Source organism: Quercus lobata, chromosome 4 (genome assembly GCF_001633185.2).
Source record: "Quercus lobata isolate SW786 chromosome 4, ValleyOak3.0 Primary Assembly, whole genome shotgun sequence".
In the NCBI taxonomy this organism is placed as follows: Eukaryota; Viridiplantae; Streptophyta; class Magnoliopsida; order Fagales; family Fagaceae; genus Quercus; species Quercus lobata.
This window is the reverse complement of record NC_044907.1, coordinates 12,192,531-12,210,552: the sequence shown is the minus strand read 5'-3', so window position 1 is coordinate 12,210,552 and position 18,022 is coordinate 12,192,531. Positions and strand designations below refer to the sequence as shown.

Below are 18,022 nucleotides of genomic sequence, written 5' to 3'. Positions count from 1 at the left end.
AGATTTGGTTAAGATACAAAAAGACCATAATTACATCTCTAAAACTTCATCAACTATCAACCAACTAGTCTATTACTTACCAAAATTATATATGGACTAAGCATATAATTTTCCAAAAGAGAAAACTTAGCCGAAAACATCAAAAACAGTTCCAGCGAAAGCTGCAACAGCTTCTGCACAAGCTGTAATAGTTCTAGTGGAAGCTGCAACAACTTCTACAGAAGCTGAAACGGCTCCAGCGAAAGCTGCAAACAGCTTTTGCAAAAGTTGTGACAGCCCTAGCAAAAGCTGCAGAAGCTCCAGCAAGTTGACACGTCCTAAAATGATGTCATCCACCCATAAATGCCCAATCCCAGCAGCTGTGGTACCAGAAACAAGAGGATCCCATTAAGATTATCTTGCCATCTTTAGCCAAATCATGAATTTAATGCCAAGGTTTGTCCTCCAACAAAAGATGTCATCAGCCAGCTGTGACAGCTATGATTGACAACTCTATACAGCAACTCCAACACCTTTAAGTCTCAAACTTTCTTCTTTTGGCCAAAAAACAAAAGACCACTTACTTTGTCAAAGATTTTTCCTGATTTGCTAAGTTTCCCTTCAACTAGTTTTGATCTAGTTACATAGCTTGGCTCTATATAAAGAGGACCAAGCTACACACTAAAGGACCCCCCCCCCCCCTCTCTGATACCTCTCTCATCCTCAATAATTCTGAAACCTCATTCATCTTGCTGCACATATCTCTAAACTTCCCCATACTTCTCCATCTGCCTTAAAAAGATATCTCTTCTTAAATAAAACCATTACATTACACCTATTACACCACACCATTGCACACTATCCATCTCTCCACACTCTATTATTCTGAAGTATCATCATTTTGCTGCCCAAAAACACATCTCCATCTCATTCTTTATTTCTTATACAAAATCTCCCTTCTTAGAAAGCAACATAACCTATGACATAACACAAAAAACCACTTCAACAGAAGCTATAATCTCATCTATTTACTATATTTAACCTTCCTATCATCTATCTCACACTTCCATATATTTTACAAAATACCCATACATACTCCTTATGTATCTTTAAACTTCATGTCTCACAAAGTGTACATATACAAGATCCATGTCCAACAAAGTATCTACATATAATTCCTATACATATTACAAACACCACATCTCACAAAATTATATATATATTTCTTATCATCCCCACACATCTTAAAATATATCAAACACTCTTCCAAGAACTTATTACTAAAAGCCCTTTCTTTTGGAAGGCATATATTTATTTTATCAAAAGCCCTTCCTATGAAAGGCAAAAACTTACAATACTAATAGTCATTCTTATGGAAGGCAACATTACTCATATTTAACTAAAGAAACTAAAAGAGCATTACATGGGGAAAATCATTTAAGTGCACGATAAAGAGGATGAACTTAACCAACCTATGCATACCGCTAGACATATTCTCTCTCCCTCCAGTTACACCCATTTTTCCCTTTCAGACATGAAGTCACCATGAAAGAATTCACTTCATCATGCTGTTGAAACATTAAGTTCATTGATGTGATATGGTTGGAGCTGCAAAACATGAAGATAAGTCATCATATTTTGTTTTCAAATTTATATTATCAAGTATATTTTATTCATTGTCATTATAACACTCAACTAATGTTATTATGCTGCTGGAGCCCTTTTTTCATGTTGCTGAAATGTTAAGGCCCACTAATGTTATACGGTTGGAGCTACAAAATATGAAGAACATGAAGGTTATCAACCCATTAATGCTAAACAGCCAGAGCCACAAATCATATAAAGAATGAAGTGCTGCTACACAGTTGGGGTCAGAAACATAAAAGATAAGTCAATATTTTCTCCATCTTTGAAATTACATTATTAAGCATATGGTAATTCATTATTATTTTACCGCTGGACTCAAGTTTTTTTAATATCATCTCACTATATAATAAACATGATTTCACTAATACTTCATTAATGAACATACATATTAATAAATCCATGAACCACCCTTGGACATATATTATTTGGACATGAACCACTCTTGGACACATATTTTTGGAATGAACTATCATTGGACATATATTATTTGGACATGGACCATTGCTGGACATACCTTATCATGTTGAACATGAATCATGAACCGCAACTAGACATGGACTATTAGACTCATCCCATTGTTGGACATTGGACACCTAATTAAACACTTTCTAATATTGGACATCATTTAATAAACATAATAATAACATATTAGCTCACCATTTAATCAAAGCTATCATGCTAAGCATATTATTTATTTATTTCAACTATTATCATGATTTTAAGACTTTGGGTTTTATCTATTTTGTAGGCTTAAAAATACACCGGTAGGTATTGGTCTATGTGGTCCAATGTCGAGTTCCGGGTTGACCTCCCCAAAACAAATCCGGGCCTAGCAAAGCCACACCTCCAAAGGTACGCGGCTACGCGCAAAAAACCGCCCCTGACAAATACTAAAAGAAAATTAAGTGTGAGATAATGGAAGTGGGACGTGAGACAGTGAAGAGTGAAGACATTTTTTTTAATGATTGTATTGTTGCGTTGAATTCTTAATAGAGTAATGTAAAAAACACGACAAAATTCTTCTTAATGAATTACAAAGACCTGTAAGTTGTCACAATTGAGTTCAATTGTTAAATAAAAGAATTGAAAAGAGTAACAACAAAAACTAATAAATAATGAATTAGAGTATTCTAAGCAATAATAATTAAAATTCACTTAACAACAATAACTAATAACTTTATTATAGTAATAGAGAATAGATAATTTACAAGATTTAATCTTAGCAATAATAATTAATATCTTCATTATGCTAGGAAAACATATACTCAATGAACTTATAATTTATCTTTAATTCTTTTGCTAATACTATGAATAAATTTTTGATAAGGAAGTCACATATACCACAAGATTTATCTTCTACCTAAGATTTATTATCTAAAAGAACTCGTGTTGACTTAAAAAAATCTTCCTTTGGATCATAGGTTACGAAAGATCTCATCAATATTATCATAACGATCAAGATGAAAAGAAAATTATTTACTAAGAGCTCCTTATCAACCTCTTCAACACAAATTTGAATAACCCCTCTAAAAATATTCTTGGAGTCGCCATTGGCATTAAGGCAAAGCTACAGTGCTGAACAGTGTTTTTAGTAGTAAACAGTAATTCAGAAATTATTATTTTTATTGTTTTCAACAATAATTTTTCAGTTTTCAGCAAAATAAGCGGTATCCAAACACACACTAAATGCTTTACAAACTCCATCTTAGTCTTTCATGCCAGCTCTGGACCTGTAGGGAGTGGTTCATAACCATCATGATGTTCAACAATGAGCTTGCTCTCTCGAACAGGAATACACTTAAGGACAACAGCGATAATTAAACTTGCAGCTCCAATTAAGATGCTGGCTAACCACAATTCCCAGCTAAGTGGCACGGTATCTGCAAAAGTGCCTAAAAATTCGACTATTATGAATTGGAATGCTACTGTGGAGATAATGACAATCAAAAAAATCCAACTGTCAAAGATGCCACGGAAAACATTTATCTTCTCCATATCGCGGCTGTTTATCTCATTGAATACCTAAAATATAAGATAGAAAAGAAAGAAAAGCAACATAAGTCATTGTTTAATCGGTATTAAAAATGGAAAAGCGAATGTTTTATGGTTTTGGCTATAGTAAGATGGAATGTTTTATTGTAATGCATCCTTGGCTTGTTGGCATTGAATCTGATAGCACATGTGAAGGCAAAAGAGAGATCACATAACAAAATGCAACAAGTCTAGGAATTAGCAATTCTATGATGGGTTTCTTAAGCTGAATGAGTTATCAGCATCCGAAAACTATGAAGACAAGCAAAAGGCAAACTAAAACTATCTACAACAGAATTTTGAAAACAAAATGTGTTAACCAATATAAAACACAAAAATGGGATAACATGTGCTGTAGATAGTGCAAATGTGCACAATGCATGTGCTTCAATGGAAAATAGAGGTAAAGGCTGCTTCCATACTTGGCAAAACACAAAGGAGTTGAATATGAATGTTTTGAGAATGGAATCAGCATCTGAGCCAGTGAGCTTTAGAAGCTGCTCCCCTTTAAGTTGAAAAATCAAAAGGACAAGAATTTGAAAGATGCTCTGTCCGACAATATTCCTCCACATGATCCTGGTGATGAATTTTTCATCCCTCCCAACTGGGGGTCTTTTCATCAACCCCTCATGTGGGGGTTCTGTAGCCAGCGCCAAGGCGCCAAGAGTGTCCATGATTAAGTTTACCCAAAGCATTTGTACGGTTGTGAGAGGAGTGGAGCCTGAAATTTATTTCAAAAGATTTATTAGCCACATGCACTGAATGAAGACATAGAGTAACCAACAGAAAAGTAGAAGTTGAATGTCTAAAAGCTTAGCACCATAGGACTCACCTGAAACGCATGCACAAATGAAGTTGAGCATGAGAGCAACAACATTAACTGTTAACTGGAATTGTACAAACTTTTGAATGTTAATATAGACTGAACGACCCCATCTTGCGACATTCACTATAGTGGAAAAGTTATCATCCATGACGATAACATCTGCATTTTCTTTTGCTACCTGCAAGAATGCAATATAAGCAGAAGATGCTTAGCTAACAATAATAGATAGAAACTGATGTCGTAATATCGAGCTCGTATATTTTCTTATATGATTTGTTTAGTGTTGAAAATGAAAAATCGTCCTTATAGACTTTGACAAATTCCTCAGCCAATAAAAGTTCCATACTTCGATGTTACTTGTCGATTCAATCAATAATCTTAGACTCAATCACATCTTTTGAAAGTAAGATGACAAAACACTTGTTAGAACAATTTAACATTCAAGGCCAACTATCAGCGATCACAGAACATTTCATTGGAACAAACAACCAAACTAAGGTAACTGATCTAAGTAACATAAGAAACAAATGTTGCATATGATAAAATCAGGTCTCGAACGAACCTCTGTTCCTGCTATACCCATAGCAAGTCCAATGTCAGCCTCATGCAATGCAGGAGCATCATTGGTCCCATCACCTGTCACTGCCACAACTTCTTTAGTCACATTCCTCAAATGGGTTACTAGGGTGTGCTTATCCAAAGGCAGTGATCGAGCCATTACCTACACAAATAATATAAGCAATTATAGAAACTGAGGCATTGCCTACACGCATAATATAAGCAATCACAGAAACTTCTGCTACTTGAGAGTTCAAGAAAAGTTCATTAATCAACTATAAAACCTGAAGTTTAGGGATTATCTCCTTCATCTCCTGTGGGCTCTTATTGCGGAAATCTGGCCCTTCTATTGCTATACCATCTTCTGTCAAGATACCACATTCCTTAGCAATGGCTTTAGCAGTATTAATATTATCACCAGTGACCATCCTCACGGTAATCCCAGCAGCTAAACAAGTCTCAACCGCTTCCCTTACCCCAAGACGCACAGGATCCTTAATTCCAATAACAGATATTAATGTATAACCATCTTCAGGTATGCTATCTGCACTAGAAATGTCTTTTATATCCTTGAAGGCCAAGCAAAGAGTTCGTAGAGCTTCACAAGAGAAATTATTTATGACATCTGTGATGTCCTTTCTCTGTTCTTCAGATAGCGGGATGGCTTCCCCTTCAGCATTAACAATCTTGTCACACATTTTTAAAATTATTTCTGATGCACCTTTGCAGAACGCTTGAAATCCACCACTTCCAGGAAGAGCCACAAGCACAGACATCGTCTTTTTATTTGAATTGAAAGGCTCAACTTTCACTATGTTATCCTCTTCACGATAAGCATTAAAATCACCTCCAAGAAGCATGCCTAACTCCATTAGTGCAGTCTCGGTTGGAGTACCTATGATGTTTTTCTTTAAGTCTTTCCCTTTGACAACCTCTGAGCTAGTATTCTGAAATATCGACTGCAGAAGGACGTTAAGAACTTTTTCTGAGAGTGAAATATTCAGTACATCCTCACTTCCTCTACTATTTATCTCAGTAGTTTTTTGGCATATCCAAATTTTATTCACCACCATATGATTTGCTGTCAATGTTCCTGTTTTATCCGTGCAAATACAACTCACAGAACCCATTGTCTCACATGCAGAGAGATGCCTCACAAGTGCCTTATCACTCATTAATTTTTTCATGGCAAAGGCAAGACTTAGTGTCACTGCCAGTGGTAGTCCTTCTGGCACTGCAACAACTAGTATAGTCACAGCAATAGCAAAGTAATTTAAAAGCTTCAGTGCATCACTACCAGACCACACTGTGATCCTATTTTGAAGTGCCTTATCCACTAAAAACCTTCCAGTCAGAACTAAAAATGTTAGCACAGCAAAAGCCAAACCTATCTTCCCAATAATGGTTGCGACTCCATTAAGCTTCACCTGCAGTGGTGTCTCATCATCTCCCCCTTCACTTAGAGTAACCATCAATCTTCCCCATTCTGTTCTCATGCCAACTGATGCCACTAGCATTTTACCAGACCCATCTTGCACTTTGGTACCTGCCAGAAGAAAAGGCGTTTCTTGGGTTACATTCACTGCCTCACTCTCACCTGACAAACTAGATTCATCCACTGATAAGCTGTGGCCCGAAATGAAAACACCATCTGCAGGAACTTGATCTCCAATAGATAAATGAACAACATCACCAGCCACCAAATCATAGATTGAAACCTTCTGTCTATATCCGTCTCTGGTGACTTGAATAATTATGTTTTTCTTTTCCTTATCCAAGTCCCTAAATTGTAAAGACTGCCTGTAGTCACTTATTGCAGTGACAAGCACTACTAAGAATATACAAAGTAATATTCCTACCCCATCATACATACCCTTTGGCCAACCTTCAGTCGGAATTCCAACACCTATAGAAATCACGGCACAAACCATGAGAATAACTAGAGTTAAGTCATGTAGTGCATCCCAGACAAACATCCAGAGACTCTTAGAAGGTTTTTCAACATATCTGTTTAAACCATATATATTTTGCCTGAGAGGTATGTCACTTGAAACAACACCATCCTTTAAAGACACAGAGAGCTCTCTTGCTAATCCTTCAAGTCCTCCATGACTTACCAAACCTTTGCTATCATGGGTTCGAACAATGGATGCTAGTTCATCAGGTTCAATGCCAAAACCAGCATCCCTGACCTCATTGGAGAGCTTGTAATGAGTTTTCTTATCTGCATGAAGCAAAAATATATATATAGTTGAGAAATGATATAGAATTTTGGATGAATTAGATGTTACAATACTACAGTGCATTTAATACCTTCTATAGTGCCAACGAACTGCAGTGCTGCCTTGTTCACATATACAGCTACTCGTATCTTTTCCTGGCCACAAGTAGTATAAGAGAGTTATGAGAGCATGACAAGTCTCTAGCAAAGGAATGTAATTTATGCAGCATTTGGTATTGTACATAAAATTTAAGCTACATGATGCATGCGGTTGAGAATATGTATTGGAAACTGACATAGCAACTCTATTTGTAATTAACATAGTTCCACAGCCTTATCCTGATTATCAAAATTATTCTCTAGCTTCTGCTAATATCAACATAAGCACGATGAGATTAGCAAAGTCCACGTGCATGTATATAAACATCAGAAGCACGTGCGGACAGCTCTGCACCCTCCAGAGCATTTTCAAAAGACAAGGGCGGGAAAAAAGCAATAGATGATGCTTTATCCCTAGTGGGCCAACCAACCCAATTTGAAGCGGAGATGAAGGAAGTCACCAGTCCTGAAAAGCACACTAAGATTAGCCCACAAACAGAGACAAATGTTGAGGTAAGCGCAGAGCCCACTCTGGGTCAGTGCTTGGATATTATAATAGGGAAAGGACGATGGAAAAAAAATTACTAGAGAAAAAGGGAAAGTCCAAGCCCAAGACCTCACTGCTCAGGAATTTATAACAGGGCTTAAGCGCAAAGGAAAGACAGCTTTTGAGGAAGATGAAGGCAGTGGTGTTAACAAAAGAAGATGCGAGCACAATACCAAGAACAAAGCTGAGGCTTGTTAGGGATCGGCGGTGGCTGCGAGGCAGCACCGCCACGAGCCATGAATCCCTTGAGTTGGAACTGCCGAGGACTTGGGACCCCTCGGTCAGTTAGAGCGCTGCACGACATGTTGGGGCGATGGAGTCCTAGAATCATCTTCCTATCCGAGACAAAATCGAAAACAATGCGCATGGACAGAATCAAAAACAAAATTGGCTTTGCAAACGGTCTTATAGTTTCTAGCAGCGGCAGGAGTGGAGGCCTAGCCCTCCTTTGGTCCAAAAAGGTGGATCTAGAAATCAAGTCCTATACTAAGAACCATATAGATGCAGTGGTCACTGAAATAGACAATGGCTTCAAATGGAGAGTCACTGGCTTTTATGGCCACCCAGACACCCACAAAAGGTATGAATCCTGGAACCTTTTGGCCTTTCTCCATAATCAATTTCAATTGCCATGGGTCTGTTTTGGGGATTTTAGTGAAATTTTGTCTATGGAAGAGAAATTTGGAGGTGTCACTCGATCCCAACAAAAATGTCAGGTTTTAGGAACGTGGTTGATTACTGTGGGTTTCAAGACTTGGGTTACCATGGGCCAGATTTCACTTGGATTAACATGCAGGGGGGGGGAAGCTAGAATTTGTCTGAGGTTGGACAAGGCCTTGGCCACCACGGATTGGATAACCAATTTTGGGACGACAAAAGTACACCACCTAACTGATTCAACATCAGATCATTGTGCACTGCTGTTAACCGATCCCTCCAAAATTCACCAACCCCAGGGTAAGCGTTTTCATTTTGAAGCCATATGGGCTAAAAGGGAGGATTGAAAATCCGTCATTGAATCGTGCTGGGGAATAGGGAGTAGCCTTGATACCCCAGAAGGCATGGCCCAAAACATTACAGCTTGTGTAGCAGAACCTGCTGCCTGGAATTCCACTATGTTTGGGCAGATTCCGAAAATGCTCCAGCATAAGAGGAAAGCTTTGTCCTCGCTTGCTCAGCAAAATGGAGATGGTTCTTTGAGTGCAGAAATTAATAGCTTAAGAAGGGAAAGTAATAACTTACATGATGATGAGGAGCTACATTGGGGGCAAAGATCAAAGGCACACTGGCTAAGAGAGGGAGACAAAAATACTAAGTTCTTCCATGCCCAAGCCTCATAGAGGAGGAAGCAGAATACAATCTCAGGACTATGGAATAATAATGGGGTTTGGTGCGACGAGAAGGAGAGTTTAGTTCGAATAGCTACATCCTATTTTGAAGCCATGTACACCACTTCCAATCTGAGCAACATAGAAGAAACCACAGCTACCATATCGACAAGAGTAATAGAGGAGATGAATACCGAGCTTGCAAAAGACTTCACAAGGGAAGAAGTGCTGGCTGCCCTCAAACAAATACACCCACAAAAGCCCCAGGGCCCGACGACATGTCTGCTGTGTTCTACCAAAAGTATTGGAGCATTGTTGGTGATAGTGTGGTTAATATGGTCCTAAATGTGCTGAACCATAGCCTCCCAATTGAAGACCTAAACAAAACCAACATTGCCCTGGTCCTGAAAACTAAGAACCCCAAGCGCATGATTGAGTTCAGACCAATCAGCCTCTGCAATGTGATATACAAGCTCATCTTAAAAACACTTACCAATCGCCTTAAAGCACTCCTCCCACAGCTCATCTCGGAAAACCAAAGTGCCTTCACCTCTAACCGACTTATCACAGACAATATTCTAGTTGCATTCGAGCTCATGCATTATCTAAATCATAAAACTTCTGGTAAGGATAACTTTATGGCTATTAAATTTGACATGAGTAAAGCGTTTGACCGAGTTAAGTGGAGTTTCGTCAAAAGTGTCATGGTAAGAATGGGCTTCAACCTAAGATGGATCAACTTAATCATGTAGTGCATAACTTCAGTTTCTTATTTAGTCATCATCAATGGGGCAACTTATGGGAACATAACCCTAACCAAGGGCCTATGTCAGAGGGATCCCTTATCTCCAAGTCTGTTCCTCTTGTGTGCTAAAGGCCTATCAAGCTTAATCCAGGTGGCTGCAAGGAACCAGTTCATCAATGGCCTTTCGGTTTGCAAGGGCTGTCTTAAAATAACCCACCTTTTCTTCGCAGATGATAGTATTCTCTTTTACAAAACCTCTAATAGTGAATGCTGGGAGCTCAAAAAAATCCTCTAGAGATACAAGGAAGCATCAGGATAGAAGATTAATACAAATAAGTCTTCAATTTTCTTCTCGTTAAACATACCCCAAGAAATGAAAGATGATACTCTTGCCACTTTGGAAACAATGTAGGACTCTCGCCACACCAAATATCTCGATTTACCTTCCATTATTGGTAGATCAAAGTCATTTGTTTTTGCTGATATAAAGCAAAGAGTGGGGCAAAAGCTTGCTGGTTGAAAGGGGAAGCTTTTCTCAATAGGAGGAAGAGAAATTTTGATCAAGGCAATAGCTTAAGTCGTGCCAACCTACACCATGAGCTATTTCTTGCTCCCAAAGGGGCTTTGTGAAGATTTGAATAGCATGATGAGGAATTTTTAGTGAGGTCAAAAAGGTCAGGAGGAGAAAATTGCTTGGGTTAGTTGGCGAAGGATGTGTAAATCAAAGAACAAGGGAGGTATGGTGTTCTGTAACCTTCAAGCGTTTAACCTAGCAATGCTAGCCAAGCAAGCATGGAGAATTCTCTCAAACCTGAACTCTTTGGTGGCTAGAGTGCTTAAAGCTAGATATTTCCCAACCAGGGACTTTCTCAATGCGAAGCTTGGTGCTTCACCATCATATTCTTAGAGAAGCATACATAGCAGCCTGAGGGTGATCAAAGAAGGTACATGATGGAGGGTTGGGAATGGAAAACTCATCCACATCTGGGATGTTAGGTGGCTGCCCACTCCATCCACATATAGAGTTATCTCCCCACTCAGAAACACTGATGAATATCCCATGGTTTCTACCCTCATTGACCAAGACACAAGATGGTGGAAAGTGGAAACACTTAGAGCTACTTTCCCCCCCTTTGAGGTTGAGACTATCCTCAAAATCCCCCTTAGCTACAACTTGCTTGACAACAACATCATTTGGTTGGGAAACAAGAGAGGGGAATTCATTGTGAAAAGTGCCTACCACATTGCTTATAAGCTGCTTGACAACTTGGAGGACGGCGAGAGCTCTTTGGGAGACCCTAGAACCCCGTTATGGTGAAACATGTGGCATTTAAAACTTTCTGCAAAAATAAAATTTTTTGCTTGGAGAGCTTATGTCGATGGTCTCCCCACCCTTGAGAACCTTGGCCACAGAGGCATCAGCACTCAAGGTACCTAGCAAATATGTGGGAAGGCACCTAAAACCATCCACCATGCACTACTTTCTTGCGATTTTGCCAGTCAGGTATAGCACCTCTGGTCTGAGGAAACCATTCCTTGAGTGCCTTAGAATCATTCCTTGCTATTGGCTGGTCAATTTGGTTCAACGAAAACCATATTCTCCATGATGAGCTTGGTTCCCACCCGAGGCAAATCTTGGAATTGGGGCGGAACATGCTAGCTAAATACAAGGCGGCAACAACCTCAGACCCCCCCTCCCCCCCCTCAAAGGCCTTCCCCACAAAGTTGGTTGAAGCCCCCCAAAGGACACTTTAAAATTAATGTGGATAGTGCCTCAACCAACGATGGTAACCATTCTTGCATCGGGATCATTATTAGGGATGACAAAGGCCACCCCGCTGCTGCACTTGGCAAGATTCTTCACTCCCACTACTCTGCAGAAGTTATGGAGATGATTGCTCTTGAGCAGGGAGTTCTTCTAGCACAAAAATTGAGCTATCCCAAGTCATCTTTGAATCTGATGCACTGAATGTCATTCAAGCCATCAATGAAGGCATCACTGGCAGCGAAGTAGGCCACCTCATTCAAGGAATCCAGCTTGCCCGTGACACCTTCTCCAGCTGTAGTTTTCAACAATTGAAAAGGGATTCCAACAGGGTTGCCCATGAGCTTGCCCAGAATGCTAGGCAGAGCAATGTTACTTCACTATGGAAGGGAGTTAATCCCCCTTTTGTAGCCTCTTTGATTTTCCTAGAAAGCTTGTAATCTTGCCTTGCTATATCTGGTCTTTCTCTGCGTATTGTTGTACTCCATTTTCATTTGTTATAAAAGTCAATCTTTCACCCTTATAAAAAAAAAAAAAAAAGGCATAGTATGTTTGGAACTTGGATTGCTGATTTGACATGGTTTTCGTCCGTTTAAAGTATTATTCTAGGTTTTCAAAAACAATGGAGCACAACTACGGGAGAGTTTTTACCATTTTAAATTTGGTTTTATGTCTCCTGCCGGAAATATCAAAACATAAGGCTAGTCTTAGTTATGTTTTGCGAAAAATACTTCTAGACTATGGTCCTCTGCACTAATCCTATAAGCTTGCCCAAGACCTAGTAATTAATTTACTTGTTCTTATTTTCTGGTACTTAATAAAAGGTTATAAAACCTGCCACTTTTTTCTCAAATTTCTCGTTAAAAAAAAAAAAAAAAAAGTTGTAGTCAGTACACAAAGCTCTCACTTTTTCGGAGTCTAGAAGAGGTCATGATAAGCAGCCTTATTCTGAATTTATTGGATAGATTGATTCTTAGACTTGAATCCGCAATTTGTCGCTTTTGATGGAAAGCACTTGCCATCTCATCAAAACTCAACCTCTTGTATTAGAAGTAAAATAGAAGTCCCTCAAGCTAAGCACAACAGGAACCAACAAATGAAACAACAAAAATGTTCAAGCATTCAATGTTATATTAGTGCTTTGTTTAGTTAGGTTCCTGCATTCAATGTTGTCATGTACACATGGGTTTGTTAGGTTTGAGTAGAGTCAAGCCTATTCATTTTGGCAGCTAGCTTTCCACATAAGAATACATGACAGCTGCTATGCAGCACTCACAGTAACTAATAACATTTCCACAAACCCGAAAAATACTTCATAGAACTAACAGTAATGATATTTATCACCAATACTACAGTTATGCATTATATATTTGTCTGCCTTATGATATAAACAAATTTTCCCAAATAGCTAATAACCCTGTGTTGATTGAGAATGATCCTAGTCAATCTCCATAAAGCAATTCATAATTGTCAAAGAAATTCAAGAAAATGGGTTGGCGGTCAGAAGAGGAAAGAATTTTCAGCCACAAGCATAGATGAAGTCGTGGGTAGCATTATTGAAGCATAGAAAAAAATGGCACCAAATACTGTAAAAGTTTTGAGTGGGTCTAATACTAGGTAAGATCTCTGCAAATTAAAACAAAACAACACATTGCATGTGGTATTGACCAACTTTATCACTATTGGATCCACTTTACATTTTTATATATATCAAGTACCAAACTGTTAAAAAACTTTGAATATACACTAAAAGCATCGAGTTTCATTTGTCATTCAACATTGCCTGCCCAATGAGCAGCCCTGACCAATTGATGCATGTGGATGTGATGACTTCACTAGGAAAGTTCCGTGAATTTGTTTATTAAGTATCATATAAAGAATCAAGAGATAATGTTTTCAAAGTAAAACGTGACAACATGAAGACCAAGACATTTAGATATGTAAATTTCTTTTATCGATCCAAGGTATCAATCTATTATTCTTATGTACAGTTGTGTAATTCAATTTCAGATTGAGCAATATCACAAATAACATAAAATAATGGTCAAGTACCTGTTTTTGTGGATCACGGTATTGGTTTTTCAAGCCAACTATATGCAGTTAAGTATAACCAGGACATTCCCTCTGTATTTCCAAATTAACAAAGTGTAGAAAAATGCAAGAGCTTGGTTATCAATTCCAAGTATGTAGGATCTATTCCCCCTTGGGTATCATTCTATTCTGAGAGAGATTAAAAAAAAAAAGGTGTCCCTTTCTAGTAGATTATAATTATTACTTGCTTAATTAAGCTACAATTTCCAATTACCAGTCAACTTTAGGAAATTGGTAAACAAATTTGCTAAAGTTGAATGAATTCCATCGCCATCAGATTGCTTAAAAGTAAAGGACAATAAATAAATTTGAAACTAGGATTTCTTTTACTTGTATTGCTACATAAGCAATGAGTTACATTCCTTGAGAACAAGCAACTACTTTTTTATCATACCGTGCACCAATTTAAGAGGGAAGTCATTTTTGGCAAGCAAAAGCTTTTTCTTTTTCTTTTTTAGATAAGTCATCCTCATATTTAAACAAATAAAAGTAAAAAGTTCACATTCACGTAAACAATGTCAACTTGTCTACTTAAAACTTTGCACCAAATGAGAAACTTTGAACGATTTGGAGCAGCCAATGAGCCAAATGATGAGAAAACAAAAACGAAGTGTCCTACTTCAAAAAACAGGAATGAAAACGCGTGATCTTGGTCAAGGGATACGAGCAGTGATGTATGAAAGTTCTCTAAGAACTTTTAAGCACATGAATACACCATTAATGGACGGCACCTATAAAATCCTAAGACAAAGACATGGTGGCACTGGCAATGTTCTTACACAACCCATTTGTTTGACCCAACCGCCAGAGCAAACGTGTACAAAAATCGTACAATCACACTTACTTTTTGAAAAATTATGCATATGCACGTCATGTGGAGGAAAACTTGTTATATGTGCTGAAATTGTGACATAATTCGCAATTTCAAACTTGAAAACATGATTTAGAGTCACGATTTTAGTGCATTTACACAATTGTACAGATGCATACAAGTGTGTAATAGACATTGCCTATTAGAGCATCCATAGCAGTGGAGAAGTGAATCTATTTTAGCTTTTAACAATAAAATAATATAAACATCACAATAAAATAATACATCAACTACAATAAAATAATATATTCACTACAATAAACAACAATCACAACCACACACACAACCACAACCACCACCACCACCACAGCCCATAACAAAGAAAAAAAATCAACCAAGCCCACACCCACCCGACCCACCAGGCAACACCTACACCACGGCAATCAAATTCACAAAAAAAAAAAAAAAAAAAAAAAAAAAAAAAAAAAAAAAACAACAACAACAACAACAAAGCTTGGATCAATGAAAAACCAAAGCAATGGGTTGAGGAATGTAGCGGCGACTTCGACAATGAAACCCAGAGAAACCCAAAGCTTGGATCGACGATGAAACCTACGAAATCCAGAGAAACCCAGGATTGTTGGCGTTGGGTGAGCGTTGAGATGGAGGACTAGGCGGAGGCGTGGGTCGAAGGCATGGATTGGCGGCTTGGGGCTTAGGTCGGCTTGGTCTGATCAGCAGATGGGTTTGATCGGAGAAAGAGAAGTGGATCTGATCAGCGGCTTGGGACGACTAGTGGGTCAATGACATCAAGCTTCGGTGGCGGCGACATTGAGGATGAGTCGGGTCGATGGAGATTAAACAGTGAGCTTGAAAGAGTGAAGTTGAGAGAGTGAGCTTGATGAGAGAGAGATTTAGATAGATGAGAGTGACTAAAGAGAGAGGCATGGTGAGAACAAAAGAATTATTTTAATCTTCGACTAAATAAAAAAAAAAAATTTTAGCTCCAAGCTATAGTGCACAGTCATAGATAGATGTGCACTGTAGTAATGAAGCTAAAAAATATAGATATAACTCCACCGTTGTATGGGTGTCTTTTGTGTTTTGGTGGAGCTAAAATGGTTATATAACTATTTAGCTCCACTACTACAAGTAAGGGTGTTCACCAAATCGTATAAACCGCACAAACCGCAAAAACAACACCAAAACTGTCCTCAAAATGGAGTAACCACACTGCACTGCAAGTAATAATACACCGTACCGCATCGCACCACATGGTGCAGTGCGATTTGCGGTAACCTCACAAACCGCACCGCATCGCACCGTACCCTCTCTATATATATTAATATATTTATTTATTTATTTTTAATATTAAATATACTATTAATAGTTTAATAACCCTAGTTTTCAAAAAAAAAAAAAAGGTTAATAACCCTAGCAAGTGTTGACTAGAAAAGCCAACCCAAAATAAAGAAAACTAGTTCAATAATTTAAAACTTGGCCCAAAAAAAGGAAAAATTAGTTTTTGGCTGAGTAGGAAAAACCCAAAACTTGAAAAATATATTGACTTCAAACCGCATCTTATACATAGTATCGTACATGTGACTACAAAAATGAAGTGTGGTGTGGTTATAGTTTTAGCTAAACTCTAAACCGCATCACACCGCACTGCGTATGTGACCGCAAAAACAAGGTGCGGTGCAGTTATGGTTTTAGTTAAACCGCACCGCAAAGTGCGGTACTAAAAATGACCCAAAACCCCACCGCACCGCACCGCGAACACCGCTACAAGTGCTCTTATGATGGTATATTACGCATTTTTCCTCATTGAAATACGAATATTAAGTGCAATAGACCCTCTTCATGTGAAAAGATAATATATAATATGCTGGGTGCAGTAAATAATTTCCCATTACTAAGCAATGGGAATAGTACTCTATCATTGTTCCTTGTGAGTATATTGTATGACTTTTCTCAAATTTCTCGACTTTTATCTATTCCAATCAATAAGCCATTAAGTCTCTTGAAGTTTTGTCAAACGTCTTTGATCAAACAATGAACAACAACTCTCCACCCTCCAACGAATAGTATTGAGCACATCACCATCCAAGAAACTAAGCTGAAATTGCACAAAATCCTTATTTTTCTGTGTTGATTTGATGGCATTGATAACCTAAATATCTATGGCTGTAAAATGAAATACAAATCAGACAATCATTAACATGAAAACTGTACGATCAGCTTCTTCAAATGCAAACAGAAATCCACCAAAAACTCTGTTCTGATCTGGGAAAATGGTGGTGCAAAAAGTAACACTTTTCGCATCTTAAAATCTTTTCATCATTAATCAAAATCCAGTACTCAAAAGTTTATAACCCTCCACCCACGTCACTACTGTACCATTGCACCCATATCCACCTCTGTCAAAAGACTCAAAACTAAGAACCAAAAACTAGACAAGCCATAAAAATCCTTAATTAACCTCGTATTTCCTCTCATTCCCATTCTTTTTCTCAACAACCAAACAGAAAGTAACAAACAAACAAACAAAAAGCCACACCGTTCATGAGGCCGCTCAATATATTTTATTGAACAATTATTATAAAACTTTCACATTTGTCAACTTCATACTAAGTATAACTTGAACACAAACTTATATTTAAACACTTTTGCATATATATCTCAAACAAAACCATTCATTTTCGTTATCAAGGGAATGAAATCTACGGTTTATGATATGAACATGGTTTCTTATAAAGCTGGAACATAATGATCGATTGTGAATATATATATATATATATATAATAAAAAAGCAATGAAACCTGTAGTTTTCTTCGTTTTCTTTCGGCTTCTGCACGTTTGGCGAGATCAGCCACCATGCGAAATCTGCGGCGAGGGTTCTTGACCATGGAGACGGCGGATCTCCATCTCCTAAGGGCCTCATCGGAAGAGTTCTTCGATTCAACGTCAAAGTTTTCTCTCAGATACTTCTCCATATATATATTATTTTTAACGCTTCAATGAACCTGACAATGAGAACAAAAGGGTTACAGAAGAAAATGTTATGGAAAGGTTTCAGCGCAAACTGCGGGATATGGAAGAGAGAGTCAGAGATGCAACAAACTAAGAGAGGAAAAGTTATCGGGTAGCCCCGGACTACAAGGTCAGCATGCTGACCTTGTTGTCCGGCCCAATAAGAAGAAGACAGGTCATTAAAAAATTTATGACATAAGAGCACCTACAGTAAATACGGGATATATATCAAATACTAAATATTTGGCACGTATTCCATACCAAACACAAAAAATAGTTTCTTAGTAGATATTGCAAATTTGCAATGGTACAGATAAATGTGATAAACCAAAATAATGTAT

General features: G+C 38.0%; 1 protein-coding gene across 1 annotated transcript; it reads right to left on the bottom strand.

The window, feature by feature from the left end:
* Positions 1–3,102: 3,102 nt before the first annotated feature.
* Positions 3,103–17,748, bottom strand: LOC115987798 (calcium-transporting ATPase 4, plasma membrane-type-like). The gene is made up of 7 exons (XM_031111408.1): positions 17,471–17,748; positions 7,355–7,418; positions 5,326–7,265; positions 5,046–5,204; positions 4,490–4,661; positions 4,080–4,378; positions 3,103–3,648 (listed from the first exon to the last, which is right to left on the bottom strand). Exons 1-7 carry the CDS (start codon positions 17,642–17,644, stop codon positions 3,340–3,342), a joined length of 3,117 nt encoding a protein of 1,038 aa, XP_030967268.1. The 5' UTR covers positions 17,645–17,748; the 3' UTR covers positions 3,103–3,339.
* Between the last annotated feature and the right edge of the window lie 274 nt (positions 17,749–18,022).

Coding starts and splice junctions, on each gene's coding strand:
- LOC115987798 (XM_031111408.1), bottom strand. CDS start 17,644: ATGGAGAAGTATCTGAGAGAAAACTTTGACGTTGAATCGAAGAACTCT. Junction 5,205..5,325: donor AGATAATCCCTAAACTTCAG/GTTTTATAGTTG, acceptor TTATTTGTGTAG/GTAATGGCTCGATCACTGCC. Junction 4,662..5,045: donor TGGGTATAGCAGGAACAGAG/GTTCGTTCGAGA, acceptor GCATTCTTGCAG/GTAGCAAAAGAAAATGCAGA.